At 34.4% G+C, this 19,854-nt stretch overlaps 2 protein-coding genes and 2 long non-coding RNA genes across 4 annotated transcripts; 1 reads left to right on the forward strand and 3 right to left on the reverse strand.

Moving 5' to 3' along the window:
* Positions 1 to 1,340: 1,340 nt before the first annotated feature.
* LOC118437049 lies at positions 1,341 to 3,704 on the reverse strand. The gene is made up of 4 exons (XM_035855820.1): positions 3,627 to 3,704; positions 3,377 to 3,482; positions 1,416 to 1,591; positions 1,341 to 1,352 (listed from the first exon to the last, which is right to left on the reverse strand). The coding sequence occupies exons 1-4, from the start codon at positions 3,651 to 3,653 to the stop codon at positions 1,341 to 1,343; spliced, it is 321 nt and encodes a 106-aa protein (XP_035711713.1). The 5' UTR covers positions 3,654 to 3,704.
* Positions 3,705 to 4,974: 1,270 nt separating this feature from the next.
* LOC118436955 lies at positions 4,975 to 8,330 on the reverse strand. The gene is made up of 5 exons (XM_035855673.1): positions 8,060 to 8,330; positions 7,474 to 7,585; positions 6,903 to 7,078; positions 5,922 to 6,062; positions 4,975 to 5,248 (listed from the first exon to the last, which is right to left on the reverse strand). Exons 1-5 carry the CDS (start codon positions 8,087 to 8,089, stop codon positions 5,018 to 5,020), a joined length of 690 nt encoding a protein of 229 aa, XP_035711566.1. The 5' UTR covers positions 8,090 to 8,330; the 3' UTR covers positions 4,975 to 5,017.
* Positions 8,331 to 14,467: 6,137 nt separating this feature from the next.
* LOC118436947 lies at positions 14,468 to 17,547 on the reverse strand. Its single transcript, XR_004835802.1, has 3 exons — positions 17,447 to 17,547; positions 14,705 to 14,783; positions 14,468 to 14,624 (listed from the first exon to the last, which is right to left on the reverse strand). It is a non-coding gene; the product is annotated as an uncharacterized LOC118436947 (long non-coding RNA).
* A 642-nt stretch (positions 17,548 to 18,189) lies between these two features.
* On the forward strand, positions 18,190 to 19,036 carry LOC110855092. Its single transcript, XR_004835801.1, has 2 exons — positions 18,190 to 18,509; positions 18,868 to 19,036. It is a non-coding gene; the product is annotated as an uncharacterized LOC110855092 (long non-coding RNA).
* The last annotated feature ends 818 nt before the right edge of the window (positions 19,037 to 19,854 follow it).

Here is a 19,854-nt window from a genome sequence, read left to right on the forward strand (position 1 = left end):
ATGTAAACCCAATTTTAAAACAATACTTGCAAAATTGTAAGAAACTACACACTGGAAAATACACTCTTAGCAACTTGGTAACAAAACCAAGAATTTTGTTGACACCAACCCTCGGTGTCAACCTCAACTCCACTAAATAGTGTCAAACCGTTGTGTAAAAGTGACACCGAGCGAAAAAAACGCGTTGACACGGTACCGGTTTCAGCGATATTCCGGCAATGGTATCGAATTGACACGATGCGATGTTACCGCAGTAAGCAAGACTTGGGCTTAACACAAAATTGTGTCAGTCTTTTCCTTGTGTGCTCGGTTCTGCTTGGCGGCCATTGTCCTTCTTCTCCACAAAAACATCAACAAAGTGGATAAATTAATTGGTGTGTTCAATTAATTTCGAAAAAATTGTTTTTTTAAAACGTTTAAGAACTACTACCACTTTCTTGACTTTAGGTGAGTTAAAATCTGTAACATATATTAATTTTCCCTCATTTAATTAACATTATTTTACTGTGTGTATTTTTATTTTGAAAACTTATTGTTTCCAGCAAGCTAAAACTCAACGCTGAACCCAACGAGGGAACCGACGAGTAAGGATTTGTCCACCCGACAGCCTATTTAATTATGATTAAATCTCTTGTTGCCAAGCTCATTGAATTTTAAGATTTACGCATATTTTAGATCACCGTGTTAGATAAATGTAATCTTTTATCTATAAAAGTACATACGGTATGAAGAAAAAAAATATTATTTAATTTGTGCGAGTACAATAACTTGTTACTTGTGAATATGTTTGAAATACTTGTTTAATTTTTTAAGTGCTTAATATTTTTAAATGTAAAATAAAATATTTGTTGCTAAAAGTCATATTTCAGTTGTCACAATCCGGGGACGATTTGCCACCGGCTGGTGACATACATATATTAAAATGCACATATATCGTTACCTAGTAGTCTCAAAGCAACATAACTGAGCACAACCTCTAATCCGTTCGCGGTGTTGGCATTGTTACAACGGTATGTTGGGTCGACACCGCGACGGTGTGCAACATAATTGACACCACGTTATGTCGATTTGACACCAAACCGGTAGAGTCATATATAGACACCGGCATGGTGTCAATTCGGTGTCGTTTTTTCTGTGAGTGTAGTGTCACCCTTCTGAAAAGTGAATATGTAAATGCAATTCCGTATTAACAATAAGTATTCTGCAGTCTCATGTAATTAAACTATACAAAATCTGGAGTATAACGTTAACTTGATAATGCAAAGTTTACGCAGCATTTAGCTGAGCTTACTTCATATAGAATTACTTAAAAGTGCATTTACCATTCAAAAAGGTAATTCTTAAGCGTAATTCTTAAGAGATCATGTATATAAACTCTTATTTGCATAATATTCCTAAATACATATAGTACATACTTTGTGATAATTTTCGGTCAGTTGCGAAGCACCAAACAAGTCGTGGATTATACGAACAGTTTTCTTATATTTGTCATCTGCTGCGATCCTTTCGCTGGAATCCGTCGTAGTCTTAAACAAATTATAGTAGCGTTCTTGTTCTTTGGTTGATTCCGTTAATCGCTGCAGTAGATCCTCTACAAAAATACAGGATGAGTCGGTAACACGTGAACGCGGTCAATCTTGAATTGCTCCGAAACGGGTCGGAGTTTCGGTTTCAAATTTTGAGCATAACGGCATGTGATTGTTGACAAGGGCTGAGCAAAAAATTAGCTCTCTAGATTCAAAAATGACCCGACCATTGACCTTAGAGTAAGAGGGTACCATAAAAACACTTTCCAAACTTAATTCTTCGTACACATACATAATTAACCACTTCAAAACTCAAGGACAACGAGTTTCGAAAGGCCAGATACATAAGGGACTTAAAAATGAAGGTCAATAACGACAAGCTCGTACCAAAGGACAACCATCATGCCTCAAACACGAGTCCGAAAAATGCTAATTCGGCTCGTGCTTAAGAAAATTGACCTATTGACCTCTAAGGACAATCCACCACCCCAGAGAGCAGTGGCACGTCTAACTAAAGTGTCAGAGACTAGTTTGCGACGGGCAATTAATATTTTGTGGAGGCAAAAACGAAGAAAAATCCGAGTCCATCAGCTGACTCGAGAAGCATAAAAACATCGTCGTTTGACCTGCAAAAAATTTTATATTAATTACCTAACAAAAGATAAAAGTGACTTTTTAGTGTTGTTGGATGAAGAGTTATTTTCTTTAAAGATACCAACGGTCAGAGAAAAATTTACTATACAACCAAAGAAGAAAATAATTCCAGAAGATTGGCCATCCCGCACACGGAAAAGTTTTGCAACAAGTTCATGGTGGTAGGTGCATTATATGGTCGTGGTCTCCTCCCACTTATCAAAGTTCCAAAAAAAGTGAAGGTAACTGTGAAGTACTTCATTGACTTTGTTTTAAAACCGCTTTTGGAGATTCATCTTCGAAAACTATATGGCTAGGACACAAAAAAAGTGATAGTTCATCACGACGCAGCGTCATCGCACACCGCCCTTTTGACCCAGGATTACGCTAAGGACTTAAACACTACACTCGGGATAACAATCATCCAAAATAGTGCAATACCTATTAAGTCACTCTATGTAAGTCCCAAGAATTTTTTCGGCTTTGGATATCTGAAATAAAATCTTTTCTCCGCCACCCAAAAACTTTTGACGGAGTTTGGAAAGTTTTGAGAGACGAGTGGTCTAAACTTGACCTCGCCATGGTCAAATCAGTGTACGAAAGTTGAAATCGCCGATACCGACTTGTAGCTCGAGAAAAGGGCTTTCACATAAAAAGGTTCGGGACCTCCACTCCAAGCCGTTCAACCAGTAATTTAAGGTCAAAAACGTTCACGTTTTACCGATTCAACCTCGGTAGTGACAGTTCTTATCTTGTACATGACTTTATAAGATTTAGGGGCGTCCATGTAGTACGACATTAAAAAGGTGGCAAGTCAAAGGATTTTTATGCTGTTTAGCAAAAGTTATCTATGTATTACCAAATCAGTGTAAATATATTTATGCATGTGTGACTCTAAAGTACCAGACTTTTAGTGATGTTCGTTGTTAATGTGCGCGTATGTAGGGATCGCCCGTATATTACGTTGTAAAAAAGTGGATGGATGGGATTGGGTAGCCTATCTTTCTTGCGTAAAGCCTAACATGATTAGGATAGGGAGGGAATTGTCAGAAAATAAGGGTTTTTTAGGACGTAATACATGAACGTTCCCATACTCAACATCACTAAAATTAAGGTGCATACATTTTTCATGTAATTGATTTAATTTGTTAAGAACCCACGTTACCCTAATAACTTAACGATAAAACAGATTAAAATCCATTGAAAAAAATACTTACTCATGTGAAGAACAAGCAATTCCTGTGCATGCCTCCGCAAATAGAGCAGCTCAACTCCATCCAGCTGTGTTTGCACCGTGCCGACAGATAGTTTTTTGATGATGCGCTGTATGTAGAATCAGAATTGAAAATTAAATAATATTAAGAAACTATTTATTAGATAAATAAATCTAGTCCTTAAATATGTAAATAGCTGTTTTTTTTGTTAGAGTGGAAGAGGATAATTTAGTTAATTTAGAAAACTTCTAACCTTTCTCGGCCTGTTGTTGTGGCACATGATTGTGGAATTTATTGTAAAATTTAATCTAAATGCATACGTCTTGTTCTGGTCAAGTCGTTCGATGAACTGAAATGACATCAGCGAGTGAATGAACTATAAATATTTTAAAGGGTGTGAGCCTCACAAAAAATGTAAGCTAACTTCACACTCTGAGGTTGGCGAGAATAATAATAGAAAAAAAGGTCCAAAAGGTGTAAGTTGAAGCATACAAAAGGTCAACATTTTCCTAAATTAAGTAGTTAAAGGTACCTCTACCTCACTTTCTGAGAAGCAGGTTTACAATCGAGGTCCAGCCTTTTTCATCTAATTATGTATTTCAGGTAAACTTATTCCATTTACAAATATTTAAATGGAGGGGGCAAACAAAGAATTCGACAAAAACTTGAGGATATTAATTTAAGTTTAATATAATTTTCATTTTATTGTTGGCGAAAAAATCCTGCTCGTAACCTTGCACAGTATGCTGTGCTAACTGATGGTACAATTTCAATATCTGGAATTTTGTTTAGTTACTGGAATACCAGAACCATATTGAACCAATAATCTTAGTACTTAAGAATTCAGATTCATCCATATTTCCCGTTTGTGACGAAACTTCTGTTTAATCATTATCCAAAAAATGAGGAACTACATACATATATCCAGTACCTCTTCGAGTTGTCTCCAAATTATTTAGAGTTTGCCAACCACCAATATTCGAGCCAGGCTTATGTATGTACAGTATTGGTCGGGTAGGTCTATGCTGTCCCAGAGTATTTATAGATCACCAAATTATTTAGAATGCAAAGCAGGTAGTTTTTCAGTTTTGTGATTTTAAACCAATTTTTCTACATCTTATGCATACCGGTTAGCAAACTTTAAATGTTACTACTGGCAGCTTAAAAAATTAAACCATTTTTGTTCAAATTTTGTTTTTATTTCAATGTAAATTATGTACATGGTTTATAAATAATCATATTCGAGTTAATTATTTTAGGTGAGAGACTTAGTACGTAGTCATTGATCTTAAAGATTAATCCCTTAAGTTCTTTAGAAGTAACTTTCTAAAATGCTATACAAATCGTGATAAATTTTGTTTTTGGTTTGTTAATGTAAACTTAGTTTTTGGTTCTATATACCTACGCTTGATTCAAACTAAAAAAAAATTATTATTCTTTTTTGTAATAAAATTCTAAAAAAATATTCTCGCTAATTTGTTTCACATCGAAAATTTTACGAAGTTTAAAATTGAGTGTCATTTGTCTAAAAACTAAAATGGCGAGTTCTGAATTTTCATTCTTTAATGCAATTTAGCTACTCCAAGGTTATCGATAGCAAAATATGTAAATTAAACTGAAATATGTAAATATGTATGTATGTAGTTATTCGTGATGAACCCCAATTTTGTCAAAAAACTGGTGAATTTCGGCATAAGGTTTGCTCAAAGTGGCGAAACAGTTTCCAAAACTGAACGCCATGACGCCTGGGGCACGTGGCGTGGCGGTGGCAGTGTTATCAGGGCGGGATCGTATTTTCAGAAATTGGACTCTATTATTGTCGTCACGAGCAGCGAGAGTGGATAATTGGTTGGCTAGTTGGGAACACTGGTCGTCCTGTGAAGGACAAAAATAAACATTTTATGCAAATTAGGAAAATTTTATGTAAATAAACAGAAATTTGGATTTACAAAATTAAAAGATTAAAGTTTGCCTTCAGGTAAAATTGGAAAATGATTTGTTGAAGCATGGATTTTTAATCTTATTTCAATTGAAAGAATTTAAAATAAAGTTTCTAAAATGGCATTAATTTCATTGGTTTTAAAGGAAATTCTATTTTTGATGCTTTAATGTGAAGTTAATTTTTGGGTACTACATAAATACGAAAGCTGTCGATTTGAAGAAAAATGATAATTCATTCGCTGATTATTCATAGAAAATTCATTCTAAAATGGACTCGCTAATTTTTTGATATAGTAGTTTTGTACTACAAAAAAATTCCTTTAGGCAAAAATTTATTTAGCTTAAGACTCATGAAACTAAATATATTTAGAAATATGTTGGATTGTGGTAATCTCAGATTATGTTAGGAATTGTTTCCAATAATATTTGGCCAAATTTGGAAAACTTTTGGTTAAAAAGAAAATTTCGCAAGATTTTTCAAACAATTGCACATTTTGGGTAATATTAGCAAATTACTAAATTTGTAAGCTATCACACATGCATACATATAAATTACAGGGGTGCGATGATTTCGTTATTTCATTCTAAATATGCAAATTTTACTTACATCTTTGTCGTAAATGTGGATAACCAAGGTATGAAATCTGGCCGAAATTTTGTAAATTTTCACCAAAGTTTCAAACCACTCCCATTTTGATAACTCCACAACCTCTGGGACATTTCGGGTGGAAAGCAAATCGTCAAGTTTCTGAAATTAAAATAAATAAAATCATTATTGAAACAAATGTACTTCAAAAATTTTAAGAGTGAGAAATCAACCAAATTTTACAATAATAAACAAATCTGTGTTAACTTTTGTGAATATGTAAGTGTACATACGCATTATTTTTGTGTGCATACTGCATAAAACTGCATAAAATGCACGAAGATGGATACAAATTCAGGAAATGCACATCATGTAGGGAATTTTATATTTTGAAAAAATTTAACATTTCAAAATTCACTAATCTAAACATTCATCAGGGTGAAAATTCATGAGAAAAAAAGCATAATGTAACGATATGTACGGGTTGTTAGTCGCTCAAATAATTTGAAAAATTTCAATATTAAGGAATTCCAACTTTGTAAAAAATCTCTTTTTTTCACTCTCGCTTTTTTCACTCTTTCACAAAACGCTTTTTTCTCAATTCCGCGTGGGATTTCGAAATTTTTTCCAATATTTTTGCATAAAAACAAAATGAAGGTTAAGATAATTTTATTTTTGGACCAAAAGAGTGAGAAAGAACGAAATCGCATGCGAGATTGAGAAAAGAGCGAGATTTTTTTACAAAGTTGGGAATCCCTATTAGTTACACGTAAACGATTTTCATGAATTTTCATGACATATTCCAGATTTTGGTGGGTTGTTAAAAAATATATTTGTACACTAATTTCGTGCAGTTTTTTTTAACAGCAGAAACACTAAAATATATTTGTATAAACTGGAGAAATATTAGGAGAAACTATTTATCTGAACTTTTACTGGTACAATGGTTTCCTTGCACGTGCAAAATACCGAAATTCATAATATGTAAATAAATATTCCTACCTGTTCAAAATTTTGAGCCACATGGGATTCATGCAATAAATCCAGGATCATGACACGAGTTTCTTCTCCTCCGCGTTCTGCGATGGTCCTTTCGCCGGGATCAGTTGTAGTAGTCAGCAAATTATTGTACCACTCTTGCGCTCGCTTCGCAGTGGTTAATAACCGCACTTGATAGTCTGTAAAAATTTGAAATTACTTAAATACCGTGAATGGAGGGTGTGATTGCGAAGATTTCTGAATTTTATAAATTTCTTAATAGAAAACGGGTGTCGTTAGAAAATTTTTGGGGACTGGTAAAAATAATTTTAATACCGTGCGGTAGCAACTTTTATACCAACAAATCAATACCTACATACGTGACTATACGAGATTTCTAACAGTATAGATGATAGTTTTTAAAAGATTTTTGTTTTAATCTGGTCACGGATCCTACAAATATCCCAAAAAAAAACCCACAAAAACCCCAAAAGGCACAAAACCCAGTGTCCACGACTACGAGGTTGCAAATAAAAATGACTTCCTTCCAAGGACGGTTATCAGAAAAATTGAAATATAAAACGATTTGACTTACCCATTTGCAGAGCTAGCAATTCTTGCAAAAGATTCTGCAAAAAGAGCAGATCAATCTGATCCATTTCTTCCTCCATCTCGGCTCTGATTAGGGATGCTTTTCTGGCGGCAATCTGTTGAATTGGAATTATAATTGCAAATTAAATTAGAAAATGTCTAACAAAGTACTAAACTAATAATGGAGCTTGCCCAGCGCATGCTCTCCGCTTTGGATAATATTATGTGCTGTCAATCGATCACAATTTTAATTAGCATAAAATTTGCAAAAGACACGATCTCCCAAGGGGCACGTTTCGCAAAAATATTTGCTTCCGAAACCTATCAGAAAGTGTAAACTTCATCAACTTTATGGCCAATTTCTTCCTCCTTGTATGCAAATATCCCTGACAAATTTAAGAATTGCGAGATGGCGACTCGATTACACATTTTATATTAATTAAGTTTGTAATTGATTGATATTAATTTGCTCAAAATCGGTGACCATACGCTCGAAGAGGTCGAAACGAAATTAATTGTTTAAGAAACGAAGGTATTTATTGTTAAGGTGGGAAATAATGATTTTAGTAATTTACAATTTTTATACTAACCTGTCGCTTCCGGTTAGTTCGGCGGCACATGATTTGTGTAGTTTAAATACGTAAATACTAAAAATTTTGCAATTAAAATTGTACGACTTGTTCTGGTCAACAGTTTTGGCGAACTGACTTCAACATTACACTGAACCGGATTTTTAAAAATATTTTTAAACGGAGTTTTAAAAGTGCTGGCAAACCTGCATTTTTCTTAAGATACGTACATGCGTATTAAAAAAGGGTCTGAAAAGGATTATGTACGTAGCTGATAGCATGGAAAAGGTTAAAGTTTTCTGAAGTTAAATATTTAGCTAAAGGTTCCTCAGTTTTTCTGTGAAGTGAGAACGGTTAAATATTCGTGGTTGGCAAAGCAGGTAGTTTATCCAGTTTGAGATTTTAACCTTTTTGTGCCTACTTATATATGTACATCTCAACATGGTAGCAAACTTATGACGGGTTGTTCAGAGAAATGTGTTGAACTGTGGATTCACTGGTGTGTGCATTTCTCAGTTTTCCAGTGAAATGCGTGTGGCTCAACATTAGTTAGTTAGTGCTTGCCAGGGCAGGTCATCACATATGTCATTACTTTGGGGTTATGTGGACAGAGAGGTTAATCACCCTGTATCCTTTTAATATTTTAGACTGGAAGTTTATGCAATGAAATATAAATATTCTTACCCATGTTTATTTGTTTGAACGGTTTTGACATATGAGTAACAATTTTTTAAGAGTGTTTATTTAGACGAGACAAAAATGTGTCAGTTTACAAATATGTACATAATTATTATATTATCATATTTATTTTATAATTATATATGTGTGTGGTAAATCTGATAAGAATTCCTCCTCTCATGTGACCACGCTTTCTTCAACAATTACCCAGTCCAAGCGATACGTTCATTTGGAGCATGGCCAGGACCTTGTTCCAACCCAGCTCAGCATCAGAATTCCATTCGGCCAACATCATCTTGGGAAATAAGGTCATCAAGACTTGGTTGAAGTCCTGAAATTATGAAAAACATGTATCAACTTTCTGAATAGTTAACCAAATGAAATATATTTTTTTAATACTTAAAAAGGTTTCTGCTACCTCTTTAGGTATGTAATTCTTAATTTATGAGCATCGAAGTGTTGTTTCGTGAAATATTTTTGCATATGCGAAGTAAAAAATTCATAATTTCTGATGACAATCAATTTCCTGGACATGTTTTTAAACGAGTTTTCGAACATATTCCGAATCCCAGACTATCCAGGATTTAATCAATTTCATGAGGTTTGCGATGAATGCAATAATTTTAAGGTAAACTTATTTTTGAAAAATAGCGAATTCATTTTGAGGAAATTTATTTTCATAAATGGAAAATACTTTTGGTAACAATTTTCTCTAAATCTGCATATAGTTTTATTTTGCTGTTTGGGTTTGTCAATAATTAATTTGCATCAGAAAATTCATGAAATGTGTGATATTTTAGATGTTTCTATTTTAGGGGTAGTGAGATTTAAAATGTACAACGGAGTTATTCAACCTTAAAAGCTTACCAGAAAATCCTGCAGCTTGGCCGGAACTTTGATAACCCTGTGATACCTGCCGAGCTGAACCATCTTGTGCTGCATTTTGGCCGGGTTATCGATGGAGGAAATGATATCGTCAAAGGCGGACATGACAAGAACAGCCTGCGCCAGGAAGGCCTTGTTTGACTTGAGCTTATCCAAAGGACAGGAGTTGAACCGTTTGAAAATGGTGAGCTTTTGGGGATCATGCTTAAAAAATCTGTGCAAATTAGAATTAAATCTGTTAAATTTGCCAATTTTATTGTAATATTTACAAATACTCAAACCAGAGTTAAATCGGTTGTTCGAAATTCAGATAAAGTCTCCATCCGAACCGAAACCTAATTATTAGGTTCGAATGTTTTTTAACGGAAAAGTTTGGATTCAGTTCGGCTGTATATTTCCTATTAAATGAAAAATTCGGGTGGTGTGTATGTGATAATTTTTCGGTTAAAAAATTGGCTCCGGTTCGGATAGATATTTTTTAACCACAAAATACGTCTTCGGTTCGGGTGGATATATTTCTACAAGAAAAATTCGGATTCGGTTCGCATGAAGATTTTTAACTCAAGTATTCGAATTCGATTCGGATAGATTTCAATTTTCGGTTTCCAACTCGAACTTTCGCAATTGTTAAAATACTGCGTTAAAAAATTTTCCTTCAAATTTAAGATTTACAAAATTTGCTCAACTCACGCCAGCATGACTTTGATTCCAGTCTCTGTCAAGTTTTTCCTTGCAATTTCCCACGTTCTTTTAACTCCAAGTCGTTCCAGTGGTGTGAGTTCGACATCCATGACGACGAGGTTACAGTTACCAAATTTGGATGATTGAAAAAACATTAAAAATACGAAGGGGTATTTTTATTGCGGGACCCGTTTGTTGAAGGACCATGCAGAATAAAATGTGATCAATTTAAAATTGTACTGCTCATGTAGGAAATTTTCAATTAAATAAATAATTAAATAAATAATTACATAAATAATAAATAATTAATTATACACGCAAAAGAATGAAGATTATTTATGACTTATCAATTCTTGAATACTTAATTTATTCTAAACAGTTCGCACTCTTTATGCAAGATCCGTCGTGCTTATTAAATATTTGTTGCCTGAATTGGGTGACACTCTTCTCTCAATGGGAAGGAATGAGTCGCAACTGGGTGGAAAATGTTGTGCCGAGGAAAACATAATAATTAAGGAAATTCCGGGATTAATCGATTACTCTACATAATGTTAATTACTCTCGGAATGCAATTAAATTCTTAGATTGGCTGTCTTACTTTGTGACACAATTCATTCAGCTTGTTGTTCCGAGCTACCCTTGTGAAGTATATAAGAACGTAAATCATTTACATACAAAAGGCGTTAGGACATGGTTTTGACGAATTCATATTTTAATTGCGGGATGGTTTTTAGTTGTAGAGATTTCTAACATTTTTTATGTGAAAGCCCGTGTCTCAAACTATAGGTAAACATGTCTGGCTTCCGGTTTTGTGTACTCTGCGAAATGAGGGAAGGTCAAATATAGAGAGGTGTCCTTTTTTAGTTTTCCAAACCAGTGTTCTTATAAAATGGCGTTGAACAAAAGATTTTTTTCTTAGGTCCTGATGCAAAAATCGTCTTTGCGAGTATTATCAAGAGACTTAGCATACTTTTCACTATATAAAACCATTTTTGTCTCTTGCTTATCTTTTAAGTCACTTTTGTAGTCTAGCTTCATACTTGTTCTAATGGAATGCTCTCGTTAACGCAACTCCTCGACTTTTAAGGCCCCCACATTTTAGGACTTTGATTCTAAAAATCCCTAACGTTGTTTTTATCCAAGGTACATATAGTATATTGCACTGTAAATATTTTTGATTAAATTTTGATAAGTGGTTACACCCCACGAAATGAGTTTTCATCAAACCCAATAAAATTTTTGGAAAAGTTTCCGTCGTCATCAAGGTTGAACTTCAAAAATAATTTAACTAACCAAAACTTGGTAATTTTATTATTTTGTCACTTGTACCTTGTAGGCAAAATAGTTCTGTAGCAGGGGACACAAAAACGTTATTAAAATTTATTTTCAACAAAATTTGACCATTAATTTTCCAAATTAGTTTACGAGTTTTTTATGATTCCCCGTCAGCTGATTAGCTTGGGTCCTTCTCCAAGACTGTTTACTCAAAATCTTAACTATTTTGTTTAATATTACTCAGGACACTTCCAGCTTTACCCTCAATCTTCATTTGACCCAGTGGGTCTGCATTCAAGGTCAGCAGGTCAATTTTCCCGTGCACGGTCCGATTTATCACTTTTCATGGAAAAATTTCATTGACAATGGAAGGCCAACGTTATGTAATTTATTGTGGATTCTTTTATTATGACATGCAATGATTATCTAGGGTTATAATATTAAGAATAATTCACCTCTGACCTCTTAGGTTATTATGCTATACGAGTACTTAAGTTTGGAAAGTGTTTTTACGGCACCCTCCAACTCTGAGGACACTGGAGGTGTCATTTTTGAAGCTATCACCTTAAAATTTTGGAAATACCTTTTTGAGAGTATTATCTTGCAGTCTACCAAAAATCACTTCAAAATTCTACTCCCTGCCAGAGATATTCACCCGCGAATTCGTCAAAACCATCACCTAACGCCTTTTGTATGTGAATAGGAACACAAATTCTATCGTTTTATGGAAACGAAGCTTTGCAATATTTTGCAAATCTGCACAAGTTTTGGTAACACTCTGAATATGGCCTTTCCAGATATGAAAATTTGTCGCTACTGTATAAGCTCAATTTTTTGTTGTTTAGTATTTTTGATAACTCAAAAATATTTTTGGTCTTTCCACGTTTTTTGATCGTATTTTTGTTGAACAATTTTGACAATTTTGAATTAGTGTTATATGTATATGTACATTTGTATTTCATTAACGGTTCAACCTTAATGTTGCACGGAAAATATTTGCGTAGCAATTGGGATCGAAATTCATAGATAATTAAAAATAATGGGTTGGTAAGATACATTCATTTATCCATCGATCTATAACCTTTTCCTGTAATTAGAGGAATTTAATTAATGGACATGCACATAAATACTAATGAATAAGTGATGAAGGTTCCAGACTTATAATTTACCATCGATTTTACATGGGAATAATAATGGCGTTTCGTATATGTATTACAAGCTTTCCTTTAAGAATATGAAAATATTTAAGAATTGCGTACTACACTAAAAAATTTGGTGATATTTGGCAATACCTACGCTACTTCTGACACTTATCTTCCTTTTGAATGGTCATTTTGAAGAAAAATATTGCTGCTCATGTTCAATTTCTTAGTAAATTTTCCCTCGCTTTTTGTCCACGGGCGATAACCAAGGCTGACATGTGAACTTCAATATAATTTTCAAATATAATTTTCTTCAAGGCGGCCATTCAAAGGAAAGATACGTGTCATGTGACTCCTACGGTCTTCGCACAACAAGGTAGGCTGAAGCAACCTAGGTGGGCAAGCCTTATCAGTACTGATAAGATAAAACGGGCATTATCATTTCCAACCACTGTCGTGAAACAGATAGCAGAAACGAAGCAATGACAGCATCACTTAATTGCGACTGCGAGTCTCATTTTCCTCTCCATCTTAAAAGTCTCAAATTTCTCTAGCAATCATCACTATGTACATATGTAACATGCACTTGCATGCACAAGTCCTGCGTCTTTCTGTTTCCAAACAACGAAGCATTCTGGACTTTTTCTCGTCTAAAGAAAAACAGAAAATTGTTTGCATTGGTCTTGTAAAAATGAATGTGGCATAGCGTATAATACTTTACTACAAATTACTACAAATATTGTGACATATATAATGTCAGCTAAATGTGGCATAAATTTAAACGATTATGAGAAAAAAACTCAAAATTTGCCAAAAATTTGCACATTTTGGCTCAGATTTCGAAAAATGTAGGCGGGCCACCCCAATATTACTTATTACCGGTTCTTCATGTAAAAACACCGAAATTTTAGACCATGATACATTAAAATCGTTAGATCGAGGAAAAAAACTCATTGTATGGATATGTATCTATCTTACCTTAAATATGAATGGGCATTGCTTGATTTCTGGCTCAGGTACATGTGTACATAATTTGCATGGCACGACTTTGATCATAGTGAGACATATAGCAAAAGTTACGAATTGACTGCATCACATCGATTAGATTATATTGGCACGAAATGGGCTGGTTTAGTCATTGAGCTGGACACCACGATATCTTGCGACGGAGAGAACCACACTAATAACGCACTTGCTGGTGCGAGATGGCAGATATGTGGGTGGATGGATGTGGTGAAGTAATGAGGTGAAAGAAATGAGAGATGAGACAGATATGAGAAACATGGGGGCTGTGCAAAGAAAACGTATACAATTTGAACATATACCTTTTGCATTGCAGTGAGATTTAGTTGCGCTAAATTATATATTAAGTACTCCAGCTACTTTATGGGAACCCTTTGTCTGTCTGTTTGTCCGTGTGTGCAGGATGGGTGTGGTCTGGGGCAAAGTGAGATTTTTGCTAAAATTGAATCTATAGATGAAATGTGGTGAACTTATGTGTTCTCGCGTTGGGTCACACCCCATCCGCACTGGGGGTGTGGTCTGGGGCAAAGTGAGATTTTTGCTAAAATAGGACTATACATGAAATGCAGTTAAATTATGCGTTCCTGGGTTGCCGTAGACATGGTTGGGGTGAAGTGAGACTGCGGACACTTTTTTTTACATGAGTTATTAGTAGTATTTGATGGATGAATTTGATGTACCAAAATTTTTGAAATTTATATCTTGGACTGATTTTTCGTCAAACTTTATTCAAAAAATTTTCCTGTGATACCATAGGACAGCAAAAATTTTTTTAACTTTCCGACCCGGAGGTAAAGCTGCCTCTGGGCCATGCCTCGGCGACCGAAGCTGCCCCTCAACCCGAAGCGGGCATCGATAGGCAGAAAGCTCAACCAAATTTGTTCTTGACGATGTGATAGAATCTGAAATATAAAAAGAAAATTATGTTAAAAATGTTTACATATAAATTTCAACTTTGAATTAAAATTAAAATTTTGTTTACAATTGAGTCTATAAGGCAGGGGTCAAACAGGCCGAATATCTCCTCAATAATCTCCATTTTCCAGTTGGGAATAGGCATGCTACAAACAATTATAATACTCTTATGCACAATTAAATCGATATGCAACTAGAAATACACAGTCAGCACTCAGATGTGAAGGAAACATTTGATATTTATTAACAATACACAGTCAGCACTCAGATTTAAAAGAAACGTTTGATATTTATTACCAATACACAGTCAGCACTCAGATGTGAAGGAAACATTTGATATTTATTACCAACAAGTGTACGAGACAATCAAATTTCAACATGACCGTAAAGATAGTAAGTAATTAATATTAGGTTCTTCACTAAATAAATAAATTCTTAAATCTTAAATTATTCTTATGAGCCCCGGACTACATAAAACAATAATGCTCCCAGCACCAGGCTCACAAGCTAAGTAAACATATTAACCAAACAATTTTATTTTATTGACAAAATGTTGTTAACAGTCTTTAAATAATTAGTGAATTTTTAGTTACACGCTTAGCTCAAAAATATTTACATATGTATAATCTACCCTCTAAATACATCAAAATCAATCTCCGTTAAAAAGAATTTGCTTAACCCATGCCGGCTAGATATCCCAAGAGAAATTCGGTAATCTTTGCCAGCATGATACAATCTGGTCCTAATATACGTCTTAACGATTTTCTTAATTATTAGGGTGCCGTGAAATTCCTTTTCCTTCATGTCGTAAAACAAATTATGGGATCCTAGACAAGGAAATAAGTACATACGAATTTGAAACTGATTGGCACTAAGCTTCTTGCACTCACTCAATTTTGTTGCTAGGTTTACTTTCAATTTCTTCACTGATCTCCGCCGGCGAAGGAGAGACAGTTTGGCATTCCGTAGACGCTTTGCAAGTAATTGTTGACGCGCCTGAACGACTTTAATAGATTCAGTTGGACGTTTTGAGTAATTATGCTCCTCACGTGCTCGATTGATAGAGAAAGGAGTTAGGGCTTTGAAACTGGTAGCATTCGAAGCGACGGGTAGCGGGCAGGGAAGGAGATCACAGTCACTTTGAAACTTTCCGTCTGGAAAATATGAAGAACATAAATAGATGATCCCCAAAGTTTTTAGAAATGAAATACCTTGAGTAACGACACAAGTAGAAGAACCACAAAGGATTTCTCTGTGGCCGCCCTCTATCAAAAGCCGACACGTGATTTCCAACCGTGCCCCACTTTCAGCTATTCGGGTATCTACAAAATCAAACAATTATATCTCTGCCGCCTTGAACCATAAATTTGATATTACCTTTTAGGCTTCCCTGAAGTGACATGTTGCAAGCTATTCGTACATCAATTGGCGGGTCCTTCACAGGTGAAGTGGCGTCAAGATGTTCGGTAGGGATTGCTGTTGGTAAGAGCTGTGATCTTCTCATCTCCCCCATAAGAAAATCCGTCGACTTGAAGTGTCGGGAACATATTGTATGCTTTTCGAGATCGGATTACATAAAATCGGGAGGAAGAATTGGATGAAGAACCTCAATCCACCGTTTACAAACATTTGTGTGAATTTTCTTTTGCGGAAATCTGTTAAAAAACTATGATATAGTAGCCGTAAATGCATTTGTTGAATTTATTTGTTATGTAACCTGTGATATGAGAGCAAAGGTTCCTTGCTTCTCATTTCTTTGGTGCAGCCCGGCACTAAACAACCTCCTCGGGATTGCTGAACCATCTATTAAATATTGTATAAATCATTTAAGTTTAATTCGCCAATTTACTTCGCAAAAAATCGCAATTTCTCTAATATCTATTAAATATTTTGTAAATCATTTAAGTTTAATTCGCCAAAATCTTAATTTCCCGAATATTCAATTTGTCGTACATAACTAAAGAATGATCCCTTGGTTAAAAAAATTCACGTAAAACGTTTCGATTTAAAGAATTCCAATATTTGTTTACATGTCTATATCTAAATTGGTTTAATAATTTACGGCACTTGATTATTTTATTAACAACTATTCAATTACCATAAAATCTCAATTTCCCCAATATTAATTGTTTTTACGTAAGTAATGAATGGCCATATATTTTAGAAAAATTGACGTGACTCGTTTCGGTTTTAAGAATTTCAATTTTTTATAAATATAATCATTAAAATTGCATATTAATAATTTTCGACATAATTCAATTAAAAAATTCACCAAAAACCTACATTCCCTCAATATTCAATTTGTCGACGTACATAATGAATGACCATTTTTTTAGAAAAATTGGCGTGACCCGTTTTGATTTTAAGAATGTCAATTTTTTATAAATATGGTCATTAAAATTGCATATTAATGATTTACGACATAATGCAATTAGAAAATTCACCAAAAACCTACATTCCCTCAATATTCAATTTGTCGAGGTACATAATGAATGACCATTTTTTTAGAAAAATTGGCGTGACCCGTTTTGATTTTAAGAATTTCAATTTTTTATAAATATGGTCATTAAAATTGCATATTAATAATTTACGACATAATGCAATTATAAAATTCACCAAAAATCTTAATTCCCTCAATATTCAATTTGTCGACGTACTTACTGAATGGCCCTTTTTTAGAAAAATCGACGTGACTCGTTTCGATTTTAAGAATTTCAATTTTTTTTACATGTCATCATCAAATTTTTATAGTACATATTTTTTCAGAATGCATACGCTTTAATATAAAGATATGTATGTATGTACTTACTTTATTTAATTTGTCCAGCAATCAAATTTCCAACAAAAACACAAACACAAACTAATTCCTTTAATTTTAGTCTTATCACCAAATATAGTTTAATTTTGAATGAATAACTTTTATGAAGTTGGAGGTGGATTTTCTGTATTCAGCCGTTCAGGATTGTAGTGTGAAAATAAGTGTTAAATTTTAAATTTATCTTTACAAATGGACAGTAATTTATGACGTAATGAAAGTTAACCAGTTTTTGTTTCTAATGTTGTAAGATATCTCTCGAAAATATAAGTCTTATTGACAAGTTGTTTACACGTGCCGGAGTAGATTCAAAAGATTCGTGCCATAATCATCATCATCATTTTTGGTTGTCTCTGCGAGCACCCGTGGTGCTCAGTCCATACACGCAGATCCCCCATACGTAATCATTGCATACGAGGTGCTTGTGTCGGTCACACACGGGGCCTAGACTGTTAGCTATAAGATAGTATAGATAGTAGTAGATAGTATAGGATAAGATATGGAATGCCAAGTGGAAGGCCAGATGGAATGATCAAATAGTCCACGCCAGTCGTTTGTAAGTCACCTCTTCGTCATAATAATGTATTGACTAGCAATGCAATGCATTAACGCCCAGCAACACTTCAACAAGCTCGGCATTTATTTACTCACGGTGAGATAAGATTGATGAGGCCAATCTGTCCTTGCGGCTTGTCAGGTAAAATCGTGCGTATATAAACAGAGAAGGAACTACACAAAAATATCAATCTACATCCAGCTACTACCACCTTAACACCACACTTTGGGGGCGAAATGAATCCAGGAACTATTTCCAATTTAGCGTCCCACCTAGCGAGCGACAGCTATCTTACACGACGAAGATCAGAAATTGCCGACTGTCTCGAAGTTAGTGGGGGTAGGAGGGTTCAATTAGGAGACCTATTCCAGTCGGGAAGTTACACCCCTTACGAATATTTTTACGAGTTGTTGGAGGAGTGGGTGGGCAAGAAAGGGCCATCCGCGACTCTGGAAGAGCTGGCGAAAATTATGCGTGAAAGGCAGTTCAATGCTTTTGCAGGTAAGACAATTTTAGTGGCAATTAACAAGATGGGTTTTAATCTAATTTTGGAAATAGATCAATTTCCCATGAAACTTGTCAGTTGGTCACGATACGGAAAAATTCCCCAATTTTCTCGTTGGTTTTGATGGGAAGATTTAGTTTAACATAATCATTAAGTGTCAATCCAAGTTATTTCCCTTTTCCGTAATAGCTACGAGTCTCAATTTTCCCGCTTAATTAAAATTGGGTGAATTGCGTAGACTAAAGTTAAAAAGCTTCTAAGGATAAATTAATTACTCATTTATGTGTATACCTCATCAAATACTACAAAGTCACGTATGTATGTATATATTAAAATTGATATTTTAATTTTTAGAACGTATACTGGAAATACATACAAGACCTTTAACCTGAGGGTTGTGGCAGTTTATCAATCGGCTATTTTTGCTCACTGTAAAATATTAAAAATTTTGTAAGCTTTGATTTTTTGTAAATCTTCGTCGAGAACAACTTACTTGCTAATAAACCTACGATTAAAAATGCTCTAAAAATAATACATATATTACTCAATGTCTATAACAAATTATATAAACTTATAAATAGATAAGAAAATACAATTTTCTGAAAAAAATTGTTAGCTTCTTTCATGATGGCCATTGTGAGGCAAGATGAGACTACGAGGATAATGCAGATTATCGTTTGCACAGTGCATAAACGGATTAAATATATAACATCCAAGTAGACTGCTTTGTATTTGGGTTTATTCTGAAACTTCTTTACTAAAAACTAAACGACCTTTTGAAATTTGCCTGTATCACAAATACATTTTAGTTTGCATATATACGTGTTATAAACTATGTTGGATTCACCTTTTATTTTAATACATAAACGCATCAATCATGATCGAAATATATAAGTCTGCAATCGAAGTTCCCTAAGAATTAAGAGACGAAATAAATAAATACCAAGTGAGCCCCTTGTTCAGATGCAGTAAATGGCAGGACTCGTGCCTACATAAATATGTAGATGTATTAATGTATCACAGGTGTGAGAGAAATTTGAGACTTTTGGCATGGAGAGGTATGTAAGTGAGACGGACAATTGGAATATGTGCCGTGTGTGCTTTTTTGATAAGTAGTGGAACAACCTGCTCTGTTACTAATTGAAGTCAATGTTTTATACATATTTGCTATTTATCTGCCTCAAACAAAACCATCCCATGCAAAATGTGGAATTGTTGCTGATGATTCAACGCCCAGCAACACTTCAACAAGCTCGGCATTTATTTACTCACATTTATTTACTCGTGTTGCTGAGGCAGTAATCTAGCGCTATCCATTCATGTTATTAAAACCGTGGAGAA

Source organism: Folsomia candida, unplaced genomic scaffold (assembly GCF_002217175.1).
Source record: "Folsomia candida strain VU population unplaced genomic scaffold, ASM221717v1 Fcan01_Sc011, whole genome shotgun sequence".
Classification (NCBI taxonomy): Eukaryota; Metazoa; Arthropoda; class Collembola; order Entomobryomorpha; family Isotomidae; genus Folsomia; species Folsomia candida.